Genomic DNA, 18,374 nt, shown 5'->3' on the forward strand with positions numbered 1-18,374 from the left:
CTGCCACACAGCAACAAAAATGTAGGAACATTCAGTAATTTCAGTAATGACATAAAAATAACTAGAACTTTTGCCATGAATATTTCTATTTTCCTTTCTGCGTAACAGGACACATGGTTCAATGAAATTAAGTCATGATCACTATCCAGCTAAGTCTTTCAAGCTGATAGTTGAAAGATACTTTACTTGATTCTGTATTCTGTAAACAAAACTGTCTAGAAATAATAAATTAATGAGAAAATTCTTAGGTCCTATATCCTGGGTTCTTCTGCCTCTGTGTGCAAGCACTAGACTCTTTCTGGTAAACTACTAGATAAAAGTAGTAGTAATTTATGTAGAAACTAGTAGTTTCTACATAAACTACTAGATAGTAAGGCTGTATCATAACTCGTGCATATGACTATTTTTAATATGAAAGGATGCTATAATTGTACCTTGCAAAAACTTCAGCATTAGTCCACTTCAGAAAATGCCATGAAATTACTTTAAAATGAAAATTCATACATGTACATATCTCAGTTTATTTAGAAGAATCATTCTTACACAGAGACAAAATCACAGAGTGCCCTGTGCTGAGGGTCCTAAGTAATGCATAGATTTTTCTCTGGGTAAATGTAAGATTTTATTTTCTTTAAATGCAAAAAAAGGTCAGTGTTTTTATTTAAGAGCAATGGGCACAATATCCTTTTTCTATGATAAATATTCTATGATAAAAATGCAGTACTCAACTGTGTCTCAACTCCTGTAAAGAAAATAAATTCTTTGCAGAGTACTATAGCCACATTGATCATTAGAATTTTATTACAAAGAAATGTTTCCATTAATGGGTATACAAGTGGCCAGTCCTTATCCTTCTCTTCTCTGTTCAGAAGGAATTTGTTTTGGTAAAGATTATAATATGAACCTTGTGTTCAGGAAATCATTTAGCTTGGTTAACTACAGGAACAGGTAGATTTCTGATGTTTTACATTTACATTTCTTACATGAACTACTCTTTGTCTGACTTCAATATCTAAGTATTATACAAAAGGATGTGTTCATATTTAGTTATTTTCAACGTATTTTCAAAGATCTACAATAGGGACAACTGACAAGATTTGCATCTAACATTAGAATTTTCAGTAGTTATCTTTAAGCACAGAATACACAAATGCAGGGCAGAAATGCACATATTGTTATGTTATGTTACTGATTTCAAGCTATTGAAGAAGACAAAGGAAATATGAAGACTTCATAAAGAGGAAATCTGAATATTTTAATGATGGCAGCCTTTGCCGCAGAGGATGTTTAAGTAAATATTTTTCATAAATTCATTAAAAATGCAATCCTCTAACGATTATAGCTTTCATAGCTGAAACTCTTCTCTTCTTTCAGAAAAACATTTTATATATCTAGAAATTTAATTTGATGCCTCTTTCATTTCACAATGATTTAGGTTACTCCATTTGGCAATCAATAGTTCCCCAGCTTCATTCGAGTTGTGTTACTAATGAGGATGTTAAAATGCTCCATTATAAGCAGTTCTTGTCTGCTCGTCTATTCAGGAACATTACTGAATGTAAATGAAGGAATCTTCATTACATTTTTATTCTGTTATGACACAGAGCTGTAGGAATTAGGCCTATTCTGCATGGGTGAACATGTAGAGGTATCAGAGTACACCCAGAATCATTTTATGAGAATAAACCAAAGTTTTTTGAATATAAAATGGAATCACTAGAAATTGAGTGCTAAAACTGAGGTAAGCAAAGACTTCTGTTGTCAATGAGACAGTAATCATGTCGATTCAAAGAGCCAACCAAGTCATGGTTGTGATATGTGTGGGGGAGTTACAGGCAGAGAATGTCATGTCCTTCTTAGAGAGCTGGCACTCATCTGCTTTCTGGGCTAGCAGGAATGCCCCAGTAAGCTCCAAAAGAAGCTGTAATAAAGTGCATCAAAGAGATTCAGAGCAAGGGGAAGAGAGGAAGGAAGCTTTCCTTGAGCTCTGTTTCAGGAAAAAAAGGTCTTATGCCTTTTTGACTGGGGTATTAATGGAAAGTAGCGTAATGGGTGAACATAATGAGAAAATAGGAGGAATAATACAGAAAAAGGGAGGTATTAATTATCTTAGTGGAAGCCATGTGACTGTTTCCTTCCACGTATGTCTCATACACTGCTGCCTTTTCTTCTAAATGCTTTTGTCTGCCAGCAGGAAGCTCTTTTGCCTTATCCAGACTGGCATTCACTTTTTTCTGTGCAGACCCCTATTTCTTCTGCAAATTCAGAAATTGGACAGAATCTAGTCTTTGTGGAAAAGGTGAAGAGCAGTAACAAAGATGGTATCTCTCAGTTTCCCAGTTATTTTACAGGTGTTAATTCCAGTCCAACCCAAGCAAACCAAGAACTCTTGGCTAAGTTGCTTAGTCATTAATAAATGCTTGAGCAGGTATTTGTGACCAACATAACAGTTTGTGATCAGCTATGGAGTGATATATATTTTGGTTAAATAGTATTACAGTCTTCACTGTTACTTCACGAGATGGAGAATTTGATCCCTACCTTGATAGTTTGTAAAATAATTAATTACCTACAGTGATGGGGTAATTACCCATAGTAATAGGACCAAAAATGATCCTATCAGTATACTTAGGAGAGATGATTCAGATACTTCTTGATATTCTGTGGGATAATGCTAACAGATTATTTTTTGTTGCTTCTCTTTGCACCATCTCCATATTTTTTATATAAATTTAGAAATCTGCTCCCAACACTACAATGTAAATCATATTAATGCCAAATATAAAGGTAAATATTATCCTCTGGTTCTTTCCTCATTATAATCCAAATAGAGATTTGTTTATTTGACAGCTGCCCTGGCAGTTTGGTTATTTGGCCAAACTAGGTCCTTGAAATTCAGTTAAAGCCAGATTATTTTTAGGTTTCACTTCCCATACAATCCCAAATGATTGGCAGCATTCTGTTTTAAGGCTATTTATTTCCTTTATAAATACAAATGTTTTTGATATGAACAAGAACATGTATAAATGTAATGATTAAAACACACTTTTTCATATTTAAAGGCCATGTCTTTTTTGACAAATGATGTCACACAGTGTACATCTTATATTTTCATTTACTAAGATTGCCTAAAAATTAAATTATGAAGGTACATTGTTTTGTTTTAAAACCTAAGACCTTCTCACTCAATTTTCAGTAGGAACCTTTTATCCAAATAGTATAATTTGAAGGTAGTAAGTAACCACAAAGACCTCCATGACCAAGAAGTGATGGAAGTGCCACAAAATAAATGAAGCTGGTGCTAGTAGACCATTCCTATGTTCTGTTTCATTCATGCATATTATTTGGTTGTATATTTTATTGCTGGTTGCAGAACACATCTGGAATTGCAAATGACGAAGTTGATGGCAACAATATATGTAGTTTCAGAAAGAAAAAAGGAGTCAAAGGTACCACAAAGCATGTTCCTCTGTTAGAAAATGAGAAGACGGAGTTGTCTCATACCTCAGAAATCCCAGATCCTCATCATCTTCAAGGAATCACTGGTTGTTCAGAACCACCATCGCATCAATCTATTCAAAACCTGACTAATTTTCCTCCAGTGCAAAAAGACAGAGGGGGTAGTGGCATTTCCCATTTTGTCAGCAACATGAAAGAAGACATGTCTGGGGAAACACATGAAATCCCAGAAGATGCTGGCACTGGGGTAAAAGTAATAGAAAAAATGCATAAGAAGATAGATACACCAGGTAAAACAAAGTTGCCCATGGATGTACAAGCTGCCAACAACACAGAAAAAGCTGGGTGTGCAGACACAGTGTACAAGGAAGAGGACAGTGAAAAGATGGAGTGTATACAAGAAGAACAGGGTAGGACAGATGAAGACAGCAAATTTCATATGACAAAGACAGGCTTCCTGGAGAGTACTGCAACCACACATGGAAGAAGTACTGCAGAGTCCTTCACACCTGGCATTTCTGAACAAAGTCTGGAAGAGCTGAAAAAACTTCTAAGTGAAAGTCCTCTTCCTGACCATGGGCCCAATTGTAGTGGTAGGTCAGGTGGCACTTTTTCTCAGCAAAACTTGAAGCATGGGGAGAAAATAGCTGATAAACAGGGCAGACCCTTTGACTTGTTTAGTCTCCATTTTGGAAAAGAGAATCAAAAGTACCACAGTCTCCACAAGGAGGGAGTGGGACAGCAGAGCAAGTCTCTTCTGGTTCTCAGCTCTGCTGGGACTGCTCAGCAACAGCCAGCAGGCGGTGAGGTGGATCAGCCTATTCTGAGACAACCAGCAACTTCTACGAGTGCAGAAAGCACTGCTCCAGAGATTGAGTTCGGCTCTTCTGCAAGCCATACTGGTAAGGATATTTAGCCAACACCTGCTGTGCTGTTAAAGAAAATGCTTCTGTTATTTTGTGGGGTTTTGTGAAGTTGCAAAATTTAGTCAGAACTAATGAGAAAATTGATACCCATCATTTCTGTATCATTGGGGTGGATCAGAAGTTCTACCCTACATCTGTGCTGAGTTTTTTAGAAAGTAAGGCATTTATGATGCCAAGCTGCCTGCCAAAAACTGCCATGCACAAGTGGTCATGTCATGTTCATTAAAACTGAAATATTTCCTCATTTAAACTAAGTGCAGGCAACATTTCCCAAAGGTCTGCTAGACACTGAAAAACTCTGAAGGCAGTTGGGTTTCTTAAAATTTCCTTTTTGTTAACATATCCAGCAGTGAAAATTGCTCCCATGTAGGTATGATGTTTGCAATTATTAGTCCTGTGAGAGGACTGGAATGCAAAACATCTAATATAAAATATAGGGGAAGAAAAGCAAACGAGGCAGAGAACTTCCACGTATCTTCATGGTGTTCAATAAGTCCATTTTGGAAATGTTTATAGAGCAGATTAATTGCTACTAATAGGTAGTGGTTTCTTTGAAACAGTAAAAACTAGACTTCTGGGCTAGCTGGATCAGCAAGCTGAATGCTACTATTAACTATAATAATGTGATGGGCTTGAGCTGTTAGTTGCTTTGTGTGTTTTCCAGGAAGGACACAAACAACAGTTTACCAGTTGAAGAGATATCATGTTAATAAACTTCCAGGAGTATCAGGATCAGATAACATCATCAGCTTTTCAGGGTAGATACGATGCCCTCTGACTTATATGACTGATACAATAAATACGAATCTTTACTCTTCATTAATAAAAAAAAAAGTCTATCATTGACTATATAATAAAATCTATAAGTCACAATTAAATTTGTATAACAATATTAAGTTATCCTGCTCTTTGAAAAGTCTGCTTTCAGATGGTAGAAACATGGTTGTATATGCTCTGAAAACAGGCAGTTTGAATATATGAAATTTTGTTGGGCACAGGAGGATTTTTCAATAGACATTGTGTTAACCAGTTTGAACAATTCAGAATATAATATCCATGAATAGTTGTTCATAGTGGGAGGTGTTCCTACCCATGGCAGGGGGCCTGGAACTAGATGATCTTTGAGGTTCCTTCCAACCCAAACTATTCTACGACTCTATGATCATCAGCAGTAATTCAGTGCACTATATGAGAAACATAAAGGTCTGAAATGATATTTTGTGCTCAAATCACTCTCTATTTTTGTCTATTAGAACAAACAAGTTAGAGGATTATTTCTTAGCCTACAATGGATGTTGTTCCCTTACAATATTGTTGTTCCTTTACAGTATTTTTCCCCTGCTGAAAGGTTAGCAAAATTAATTGCCAAATTTAGATTACTATTGTTTTCTGCAAAACCAGAAAATAAGTTTTAAAAAATGTAAAAAACTATTCTTTTTCATAACACCATTTAAAAAGTATAAGGATTTGATTAGATTAACTGTAGACTCTACAGAGAGATTTCAACCAGAATATAGCCACTAAAGTGTCTATCTAGTCAAGCTCATTTCTTTGTCAGTAGAGAAAGACAGAGAAAGACAGTCATTCTCTGTTCAAAGACAGAATGGTTAAAGAAAATGGAAAGAAATTGGTTAGAGAAATTGGTCTTGAGAAACTGGCTTCTCTTTCTCCTCAATGGGGAAGAATTCTACATGTTTAGTTTAGATTATTTTCCTAACTCTGAAATGCCTAAATGAACCTGGGGTTAATCTTTACCTGTGTCACTGGCAGTAAAATGACTGTGAGTGAACTCTAGTTGAAAACTAACTATGAATGGAGGGGAGGGAATACTGTTTTGTCACATCTAAAACAAAACAAGTCACATACGGTTTGGATTCCATTTGTCTTTTACCAAACAAATGACAGGGTACCATGTATACTTTTATAGTTCCACTAGTATATGAAAAAAAAAACCACAAGCAAAAAACAAAAACAACACATTATTTGTGTAGAAATAGTTTCTACTTACATAGAAACTTGTGTGCTTTGAAATTAATCTTCATTGAATATACTCAGTAGCTCAAATGAAGGGAAGAAAGATTTAGATAAAATTCTGCAGTCTTTAATGAGTCTTTGCATAAACAATATTTCATTGCCAATTAAGATTTATAAGAAAAAATCCAAAATATTTTATGACTAAAATGTTATCTTGAACATTTTAGTTACAAAAGTGATTGAACAAAAGTCTTGGATCTAGACATGTATACTATACATCTATACTGCGTCTATCTGAAACACTACTCATATTCAGCAAATTTTCAAAACATTGGATTTACAAATAAACACAGAGATTGTTCTCTTTGTGTCTCTGTTTAATATAGAATACAAAGTAGGAGAGCATTGAAATTATATGGCTATAATAAAAAAAATTAGATAAATACTGCCCAGTGTAATTCTTTAGTTATGTTGAGCACTTACAGACATTTGGATGTCTGGAGTATACTTTACTGTTCTAAAACTACACACCTATCCTTTCAGTTAATGGACAATCACTAGATGGAAGCAGTAGGAGGGCTAAAACATAGCTGGGACTTATTGTAATGCAGAGGATTGAAATATAGCCATGCTAGTTACCTGGTTAACATCTCTCAAAAAAAAAAGAAGTTCATGCATTTGTTCCAAATTTCTGTTTGGAAGTTGCATGGGATTTCTATTCATCTTCTGAATACTTAATATATTGCTTGCCAACTTTTTTGTGAAAAGAAGTGTTTGAGGGAAAAAAAATAACATAACAACAACAACAACAACAACAACGATGCAGCATAATAATAATAAAAAATAAATAAATGACACCCAAAGTATTTGGCCAACATGAAAAATACTGTTTAGACACTGTCAGTGAAACTGGAGCTGAAACTAAAGCTCTTTGAATTTAATTCATCACCATGGAAAGATAGAAGCTAACACTTAAAGCTAATTAGGTAATTCTACTGACTGCATTAACACGAATTTATGAATTTTTTTTGCATAAGTATCCATATATGATAATTATGGGCACTTCTGCAAATTAGCATGTAGTCATTAATAATCAGATGCTTCGTAAGCTGTTCACTGCCTGTGATCTTGGGAGACCAAGAATCTTCCAAAGAGTAAAAATGCAGATGAAGTGTAATGTATATAGCATTACACAACACTTCATAGCATGTACATATACACACAGGAATACGTTTTATATATGTAGTATATAATGTAAATGTATATTAACCTCACTGAACTCAGAACATATCACATGTTGCTTTACATACTGCTAAACTGGAATGTTTATACTGTGGTAACCAGAGAGGAGACAGAAGAAAATTTTATCTGAGAAATCTGGAGTTCCCAAGGATCGTGATTCACAACATGGGTGGGGCTCTCTTTGTCACAGAAGGAAATTAATTGAACTGAACAACCTGGTGCCACTGCACAGGCTTAGGACAAAGCTATCTGCTGTATCTTAAGAGACAGCAGCATCTCCATGTAGCTGTAGGTGGGCAACACACTGTAAATGCCCTTTTGTACATCCTGGTCTGTAGCTGAGAAAAAAAAAACAAAACAAGGAAGAGCTAAAATGTGCACAGCTCCAGGAATGGGTCCTCTCAACAGGGCTGATCTTGTGCATATGTCAAGTAAGGACATGTATATGTGACCAGCATGGGATCAGGAGGGTGGAGAAAATTTCTGAAGAATGAAAATATGTCTTAACTATAGCTGTAGGCATCGCAAGTTACCCAGTGACTGTTGAAATGTTAGGTGCGCAGAAAAAGAACTCCAACGTGAGAAGTTATTCGGGTGTTGACCCCAAATATTCAAGTTACTATTAGTTCCTTTGCTAAATTCTCTATAGAATGTCCTGAGTTGGAAGGGACCCATACGTCAAATAGATGCTAACAGGCTATATTTCTTATATTTCTTAAGAGTGGAACTTATCAACTCTATGAGCACTTTTCAGTTACAGTGAGTAATCTCATGATGCCATTCTTGACATGTTCAAGGCTGTTGGTAAAAAGGCAGTCAGAAGAGGTGATAACTGGTATTTACAGGCAGAAGTATGAAAAGAAGACTTTCATACAATGCAAATAGCATAGACTTTTTGCTCCACAGAAACCAATGCTTGTCCACATGTTTTTAACAAAGTCTGAACTCCTTGCTGCCAGAGTTCACCATCCCCTGTGCTCACCTGGAAGAGGAATGTCTGTCTGTTCTTATTGATTTTGCTCATTGATCAGGAAGTAGAAATGAAGACACTTTAGGAGCTGTAAGTGGACACTGGAGAGGTTTGTAAAATCCTGTTCTGGGCTGATCATGTTCAGTACCTCTTGCAGTCATTCCTGCATGACTTTGGGGATTACTGTGGGGAAGATGGTGTTTTTGACTTGCTGGTCTTCTCTGCTTTATATTTTATACAATCTGTTCTGTTTTCACAGCTCTCCCAAAGAGAAAAAAACAATGCTGTGCTATTTCATCACGTTCCTTCCTTATACCCTATCTGCAGTTAATTTTATTTTTCTGATGTTGCTTTTTCAATATTTTGAACTCAACTTGAATATAACATGGCTGAAACTTAGCTCCTTCCTAAACTTTCTCGATTGTCCCTATTTTCTGTCAAATAAACCATCACATTTTCTTTTTACTTCATTTTTCCTTAGAGCTGAGCTGTATATAACTTGCTACTTTATTTTTTTACTTTTTTTTTTTTTTTTGCCTCACAAACTCTAAGAGCAGATATTTTTCTTTAAAGCAAACCAAAACTCCTAAGTCCTTTATCTTTCATACCAATAGCAGAAAATCTCTTCCTGCTGTGTCTCTATATGATTTCCCATTTTTTTTCTTGATCTATACAAAACAAAAATGTTCAGATAGCACTTCCATCCTATCTTTCTGCTCTATTATGTACTCTTTTGGGTGAAATTCTTCTCATCTGTCTCTGGTGCCTGCAGTAAGCTAGTCATCCTGTAGCTCTGTGAGAAAAAGAGGTATAGTCAGTAATTCTTTCTGTCCTTTTTGAGACACTTAGTTTATCTCTAATAACAGTGATAGTAACAATTGCCATATATACTAGTTTAGACCTAATGTAAGTGGAATAGAGTGTCTGCTTGATTTCTTTGCTTGCCACCTCTCCTTCTATAATGTATTCAGGAAGAATTTAGTCTCTACCTTCTTTTCCCTAAATAATTACACTTTTGGCTAATGTAGTTCTTGCACTCATTGTTTTGTTTTGTTTTATTATTTATTTATTTATTTATTTTCCTCATTAGTTCAAATATTTTTAAATCAGAAGGGGCTATCTAGTTTGTAATACTGTATAACTCACTTCATGGAACTTGGCTTAATGATTCCCCCCTTAAATCCAATTTTTCTATTTGAGTTTGAAGAAAGGCATGGCACTCTATATCCATTACATTTAAGATTATCAATTGGGTATTACCCACATTATTATTTTCAGACATTTCTACATATTTTATTTTCAAATCCTCTTGTCTAGGTGGAATTGTCTCTAACTTTTATATAAAAATGTGATGATTTTCTCATTCAATACAGAACAACCATTTTATAAAACACCCTGGAAGACAGAAAAAAATGAGTCTTTTATTTTGTCTTTCATCAATTGGTAAATAAAATTGTATTTTGTATTTTAATTCTCAATAATGTAGCTCCTCTGAGAAGCTATGTCATGTACTGTTGTAGAGTTTGGAAAGAATAATCTGTGGATGGTTGAAACTGACCTCTAAATTAGATATGAAACTCATGAAAAAGAGCTGAACTTCTCTGTGACCACATTAGTTTAAAAAGCCATTTTCAGAGTTAAGATTAAAAAGGAAAGCAAGATAAAATGAGACAAAGAAACAGATGGAAAAATATTCAAATATGATAATCAAACAGGGAAATATTTTTACTTTCTCCCACACTTTGATAATTTTTTGGTATGGTTACATCTTTCTTCCCCTGTCAGAGGGCTTGTAGGGAGCAAAAATAAGAGTTATGGAACACCTTTTGACTACAAAAATCAACATTGTAAACATTTTTGATGAAACTATAGTTAGATGAAAAGAAAGTTAAATTACATAATGTTTTCAAGTGTAAATGTTTCTGATAGCCATTCATATCAACACTACTATTTAAATATAACTCAGTACTCCTACTTAGCATGTTAAACAAGCAGATGGGGATACAAAGGAGAGAGTTTAAATAGTAGCAGTAAGAATATAAGAATATAACATTAGAAAGGCTCTCATATGAGTTTTGAGAAAGAGGCTGTTAATGTTTTAAGACAAATGTAAGAATATGCTGTACAAACCAAGTACACTGTCTGCTCTTAAATACACAGACCAGAGTCATGTAAAGATGAATGGCTATATTTAAGTTACTACTGACAGGTATTTTCATAGGATTTAGAAGGGTATAAATGTATTTATCCCATTGGACACATTGCCAGTGAATATCATCTACCCAAGACTTATAAAGGGGTTCAATATCACACAGATCTTCAGAGCACCCAATGACAGATTTCTAAGGGCACCCAGACCCCTTCTCATGGGACAGGAGGAGGGAGCAGAGCAGCTATATGACTGCAGCAGCGTTGTATCTAGCACAGCTGGTGCTGCTGGAAGAAGAGACTTGAGGGCACCAGTGGAAATGTGGTCTCTTGGTCTCTTCTCCAGTGCATGATTTGTATCTGGAGACTACCTCCTGGTATCTGCTGTTATTGCCTTATGTTACCTTGGTGGTTGTATTTCTCAAAGAAGAGTTTCCAATATTACTACATTTGTTAGGTCAGCCTTTTCCTGTCACTGTTAAGTCCCCTGGTAACATGTAACATGTTCTTTTTGTTTCATCAGTTTGACACAGTCACCTCTTATAGAACTGAGAAATTGTTTGCTTTAGATGCTGCATGATTTAACAAGAGACCATGGGAAAGAATTTCTTTGAACAAGCAGATAACGACAGATTGATCTGGGACATGTGGACTTTCCTTCTGTGATGGTACTTTTCTGAGAACATAAAGCAAATGTTAACAATTTGCCCTAGACAGAAGTCAGCTGTTCTTAGGAAACTGAATGATTTCAATAGTAATAATTCAAGAATGACATCACTCTTCTGCTAGAAATAATCACAATACTATAGTTTGTAGAGTTTGTAGACTTAGGGAGTATTAATATTTGTAGTTTTGTATATTCATATTTAAAAAAGATATATGTAGATAATTTACATGGATTAGTAGCTAGTTTGTAGTAATTGCAAAACAAACATAAGCCATACTATTTTTTCCTCTGTGTTAACTTGAATTGGAAATACAGACAGAAACATAGAAACATTAAATGCTTTCCTGTGTACTACTGATTAAACATAAGAAATATAGTATGGATTTATAATTATTTTTTAAAATGAAAAACTGAAACCAAATCTGAACACCTTGTGAAATGTACGTACATGTTTCTGTAAGTAGGGTTTATGAATTGAGAATGAATTTGTTGTTACTTCTACAGTCTCGGGGAGCTAGGGGAACACTCGTGGATACAGTCCTACCTCATAAGAATGTAAGACTGTGCATTGAATTCGGGTAGACATTTATTTATTAGCTACCTTCTCTCTGTTAGCTAATGCTCTAGTTAATGATTGTACAAACTGGGAAAAGATAAAGTACTCAGATCCTCAGTGCACCTTTCTAAACTTTAGTCATCACTAGTTTCATGGACTTAGTTTGCCAGTGATTTATACAGCAGCTACCAACAAAATGTAGTTTTGTGACTTGTGCTGGAGAAACATAAGAAGTATTGCTATTGATCAGTCATTCTCTATATTATGCAAAAAAAAAAAAAACAAACAAAACAAAACAACAAACAAACAAACAAACAAAAAAAACCTTTCATATTTTCAAAATCAGTCAGAGATATTAAGTCTCAAGACAGAGATATTAATATTTTTATCTATCATATAATTTACAAAACCTTATAATTTCAGTGGGAAAGACAATATACAAGTGATATCATAAATGACAAACTGCCTCTAAAATGTGAAAGTAGTGGTAGTATTTCTATTGATTCTAACAGATTTTGTGTCAAGAATCTTGTAAATAAAATAAATATCTGTCTTTTGACTATTGTGTTGTCCAAATTGGTATTTAGCCTAGTTTTATTTACTAGGTCATTGTTAATTTTACTAGGTCAATGTTAATTTTAGTTCTAGATAAATCTAGAAAAAGTTATAATTAATCATAAGTCCAACTGGAGAAGACAATTTTTGCTTTTTCATTTATTTATTTATTTATTTATTTTACTTTTTTAACGTTTACACTTTAATGTTAAACACTCGTAGAATAAAGGCTTGAGCAGTCTTTTTAGATTGAAAAACCTCAGGCTTTTTACACTTTTTAGAATATTTATGAACTCTTTCCATCTGATAAATAGCCACAGTTTATTTTCTGTTAATAGATGGCTAATTGATGGTCCATAAGGAGGTCAAATTTGCTAAAAGTCAGTAAACATTTATGTTGTAGAACAAAGTTATAGGACAACTGAATTGGAATTCAAATAACAATTACTTGAATGACAATATAAGATAGTTTACATATATTCTGTGCTCACTAGTTGTGTTTTAGCTGCAATTGTAACAGAGAATGTAACACAAAATTTAAACAATACTTCCTTATTCAGTGTATATCCATTTAAGGACATAGTTCCCTGATATTTATAGAAGACAGAAGGAAAAAGGTATTTTAATAAACTGCTCACAGGTGAAGATGTTACAACTTTTTTTTTTTTTTTTTTTTTTTTTTTTTTTCCCTTGGTTTTACCTTCTTGCTTTGTACTGATTTTTTTTTTTTTTTTCATAATATCAGATTTTGCCCTTGATTTAATAAGTTTATTGTAATAAATTGAAATTAATGTTTTATTCAGTTTAACTTGGATAGTAATAATACTTAGACACTTAAAGGGAAAGCCATCTGGCAGATGAAGAGGTTTGTGAAAAGAAGTTACAGTGCCTAGGTCTCTGCTCCGCTATAAAAATTATACTCAAATGTTACTGCTTTTATACCAAAAAGTTTATATTGTCCTACAGCTTCTGTAATACAGTAAAGAAGGCAACTCTATACCAGTAAATGCAGAAACTTCTCTTAAATGTTTGCTGCCTGTGGAGAAGACTGCAGGCTTCCTTAGAAGGTACTGGGAAAGATTTAATAGATAAGTGCCCTTTTTATCACAGTTCTGTATCCATGTGTTTTTCGAAGGCATTAAAGAAATACAGCACCTGAATTCTATCAGGTTTCAGTGAGAAATAAATATCCAGCTGCTATTTGTACTCCTAAATTCACCCAACAAAACAGCTGAGGTATCCCTCAGAAATTCCTGGATTTACTACATGATACTTCTGTGTTTTCTTATCACAATAAAAATTCATTCAAATTATAGGCCACTCCAGAAAACAAGGGATTCTATATGGATCCTCAGGCCAAAATTGCCCATTTACTTATAAAAAATATTTTGTGATCCATATCTTTTTCTCAGTTCTGTTTTTACACTATTTTTTGTCATTGTTTGCCACTATTGCACTTTTTTTAGAACAGCCTGTATTCCAGCATTCATTATTTTGTTTGATGTGAACATTCCTCTTCACTTTTAGCATCCAGCAGAGAGCCTGATATAAACAGCCTCAGAAATCCAACTCTCCTTCACCTGTTCTCTCATATTGAATTTATTAAGCAGCAGATGGCCAGAGACAACATACAGTTTGTCAGATTTGAATCAATAGACCTCCATGGTGTGTCAAGATCAAAGAACATTCCTTCTCGCTTTTTTCATGTAAGTATTTTGTTTTTTAGGTATATGGTAATGTATTTTCATGGCATCATCCTTAATTTATGTTATATATACATATATTATTTTTGGAGTGCAGGCAGAAAGTTCAACTTTGAACAAATTTTCTGTTCCTTCTACTTGTTAATGTTCCCAAAGGATCTAGACTCCCCCTCTCCCCTTTTAATTTAGATTACCCTCTGTTCCACAAAAATGGTAATCTAAATAAGTAAATCTAATAATTTCAGTTATTTGCACTTCTAATAATCTCTTTCATCAGAATTATCAAGTTCAACACTATTATAAAGATTTTGGTTCCTGAATATCAGTAAAGAAAAAGTGTAACCACTAACAGAAGGAAAATGAGGAAATGAAAATGCATTTAGCTATGAGTAAATCAGATGAGAAAATAATGATTTAATAACAATACTTGCCATATTGATGATTCAGGAGATAAGAACCAAATTAAGAAGCAATTGTATCCCTGACTAGTCAGCCTTTTCAGTATATTGCTTCTATGATACTTCATGTGCATAGCTATATTATACTTTCACTCATATCAGTACAAATATTTGTACTATATCTGTATGTATATGCACAGAAGAGAGTGATCAATTTATTTATTTATTTAATTAATTAATTTTTGGTGGAGGTTTTGGTGGACAGAGAGTTGGGTGTAATATAGGGCTTTTACCTTCAGTACTTCTTCAATGTTGAATGGACAGCTTAGAAACTTTGCAGCAGTATTCACCAAAGTGGGCAGTTTTGGTTATGGATGCTAGTTAGTGAGAATTGTTACCACTAGATTTCCACCTGTTTTAGAAAAGGCAGATATTTATTTATTAAATTTAAGAGGAGCCGTTGTGTGCAGTTTGAAGTGTTTAAAAAATATTCCATCTGGATAAGCAAAATTTTGTTTTATCAGCCAGAGACAGAGCTAAAATGTTTCCCCCTTTTTAGGTTCATTTTGTGTCTTCTGATGATTCAGATGGTAACCCTTTCTCTTAGATGAATAAATGTAAGACTTAAACATGAACCAAGTTTCACTAAGTAGATGTTGGCATAACCTTGCCTCTCCTTGCCTCTCCTCACCTCCCCTCGCCTCCCCTCCCCGCCCTTCCCCTCCCCTCCCCTCCTTATTTGACAGATCCATAAATTTTTGGCTTAACTTTGCATCTGAAAAATAGTGAGGTACATGTTATGACATTTAAAGGGAAGTGACAGACTGAATTTGTTTTGACATGAGTCTTGTGTGGTCACTTGGATCTATGTAAAGTAAATGCTCTGAGAATGTGAAAGCCTAAAAAAGTGGTTATAAATTAAAGCTTGACTTGTAAAGTTTCCATATAACTGATGATTCCATAATTGTACAATGACCATGGAAGATTAGGTGCTGAACAAAATTTTTTTCTTTCCAGTTGTGCATGGGAATTTAAAAAGCAATCATCAGGATATCTGATGCCAGGGTTTTCATTGGGTTTCTCATTGACACCGTAATTGAATGTTATCCACCACCTCAGTGAGAACTGTGTCTTAGGTGTTTTTTTATTCCTGCTAAGAGTCTGTGTTTCGTAAATTTAACATACATAGAAATACTGTTCGGTTCTTTTCTCATCTGGTAATCTGTCATTCTGCTCTGTGTTTTAGGAAAAAGCAATTCATGGTGTTGCCATGCCCAGAAGTTATCTTGAACTGACCCTGAATCCTAAGGATAATGAAATAGATTACATAAATGCAACAAATTTTAATTGTGACATAATCCTCAATCCTGATTTATCAACGTTTCGAATTCTACCCTGGACTGAGCAGACTGCTAGAGTGATATGTGATTCTTTCACTGTACTGGGCAACCCCCTAATGACCTCACCTAGGCACATCGCCAAGAAGCAGCTGAGCCAGCTTCAGGACAATGGCTTTTCTCTACACTCTGCTTTCACTTATGAATTTTGTATTTATGGCATTACTGAGGTTGTAAATTCAAAGACAATATCCTTTCCTGCAGCAACGATACTAAATAACCATGACCAGACATTCATTCAGGAGCTCATTGAAGGAATGTATTATACTGGAGCCAATATTGAAAGCTTTTCTTCTTCCAGTGGGCCTGGACAAATGGAGATCACTTTTCATCCAGCATTTGGAATAGATGCTGCTGACAGTGCCTTCACATTTAGAACAGGCATTAAAGAGGTGGCTAAGAAGTACAACTATGTAGCTAGCTTTTTCTCAGAATCAGGATTCTACAATTCAGGGGCTCTTTCACACAGTCTGTGGGATGTGAATGGCCAAAAGAATTTGTTTTCTGCTGGTTATGGAGTTGAGGAGCTCACAGATATTGGAAAAAATTGGTTATCCGGTCTCTTGGCACACTCAGCAGCTATTAGCTGTTTGATGGCTCCTACCACCAGCTGCCGTAAGCCTTATTCCAAATACAGTAAAGAATCAAAAGAGACTGTAAATGCAAAATGGGCATATAATGATAACAGCTGTGCCTTTAACATCAAATGTCATGTTGGAAAAGGTACTCATATAGATAATAAATTAAGTTCTGCTACAGCAAACCCCTACCTTGTGCTTGCTGCTACAGTTGCTGCAGGTCTAGATGGAATAAAAAGAGGACTTAGGTATGATGATATGTCCCAAGAAGAAAACCTTGTTTCTGATCTGAAACCTTCATCCATCCCTCTGAAGTTAGAAGATGCTCTTGTTGCACTTGAGAAAGATTCGTGCATTCAGGAAGCATTAGGTGAAACTTTTATCAGATATTTTGTTGCCATGAAACATTATGAGTTAGAAACTGAAGAAATGGATATTGAAAGGAATAAATGCTTGGGGTATTTTATTTAGAAGGAGCATTCTTCTGTAGTAATGCTGTGTAAATGCATATACTGTAGACAAGAATCTTGAAATTAATAAACATATTTTAAATTATTTTTATTTTATTATTATTTTTTAAACATTATTTTAAAAGTTAATTTAAGTGAACAGACAAGTATAATGTGGAGAAAAGCAGGAGTAATGGGGTGAAAGGTGGCAGGCAGGAAAATTGAAGGCGAAGGAATTTTTGTTCCATTTGTTTTTGGGATTTCTCCCAGCTTATTCAGTAGGAGAAAGGTTGATAAACCAGAAGAATTTGACTTCAATTCAAAACTTCATCTAGAATGATGAACATTGTAGAAAGAGAGGCAAAAGACTCTCTCAGGCTAGAGAACCTGAGAGACAGGAATCAGTATCTTAGTAGTAAAGAAAAGAAAGGAGGGAGAAGTGGGCATGAAATAATCTATACAACAGGATTACTGTTGAGTGAAGTTTGCAAAAAAATATATTGGATAAAGATATTAAAAGAAATTAAATAGTGGCTTGAAGAAGGAATTATTGATGGAAAGCTAGGAGAATCAAACCACTATGAAGTAAAAAGAGTTGGTAATATGACAGTTTTGATGGTTAATGGGTTAATTCAGAGTTGAATGAGAAATGAGGAGAAAAAAGACAAGGAAGTCAGAGAATAAAGAGCTTAAAATGGGCTTTTTAGGGCAACCTGATATTATCAAAGATGAAGAAAATTACTGTGAAAAGGAGTCAGACTAAAATCAGAAAGAGTGAGTGAAAATATGAACTCAGAGATTAGAAAACAAACATTAATACAGAGGAGAAAACCCATCCTAAAATAAGAAAGAGTAGCTAGTGTAAAGTTAAGTGTATATATATATATATATATATATATATATTTTTTTTGGAATGGCAGGAGGTTTGCTCTCATTCTTTAGGTTTGCTTCCATCCTTTATTATTAAAACCAACCATCATTTTGTATTCCAGCTCCACATTAAGAATGGTTTATGATGCTCTTTATCTTGTTGCAATATTTTAATTGATGTGTAGGAATTCCTGAGTGAAAGTTTTGGGTCACTAGTGGAGTGGAAACAAGGTTCAGTCACTGCCTCTGTCAACCCCTTGAACTAGAAAGTGCAAATAGAAATGTGTTGCTTGCCTATTGATGGACCTGTCACTTTTCCCCTCCAGAGTGTTGTACTGGAAATTTTCTATGTTATAGAAACTTAGATAGTATACTTGCACTAATAGTTGAACTGCAACTGTAATAATGTTGAAATAATTTTAGAAGACTTTGAAAGCAATACTGTTTCTGATCTCGTTTATTTTTGTAGTCTCAGTCATGGT

At 34.6% G+C, this 18,374-nt stretch overlaps 1 protein-coding gene across 3 annotated transcripts in view; it reads left to right on the plus strand.

The window, feature by feature from the left end:
* The window catches only part of LGSN (lengsin, lens protein with glutamine synthetase domain), a gene marked incomplete at both ends in the record, with an annotated part of 44,154 nt that extends 27,110 nt beyond the window's left edge, over positions 1-17,044 (plus strand). For 2 of the 3 annotated variants that reach the window (XM_084515725.1, XM_084515726.1), the window contains 3 exons: positions 3,374-4,361; positions 14,025-14,203; positions 15,845-17,044. In XM_084515725.1, the coding sequence (XP_084371851.1) occupies positions 3,374-4,361; positions 14,025-14,203; positions 15,845-17,044 (2,367 nt within the window). Of the gene's footprint in view, positions 1-3,289; positions 4,362-14,024; positions 14,204-15,844 lie in introns of those variants that run through there. The other variant, XM_084515724.1, reaches the window with a different exon arrangement.
* Positions 17,045-18,374: the final 1,330 nt, after the last annotated feature.

This window comes from Aythya ferina, assembly GCF_964211825.1.
Source record: "Aythya ferina genome assembly, chromosome: 3".
Taxonomy (NCBI): domain Eukaryota; kingdom Metazoa; phylum Chordata; class Aves; order Anseriformes; family Anatidae; genus Aythya; species Aythya ferina.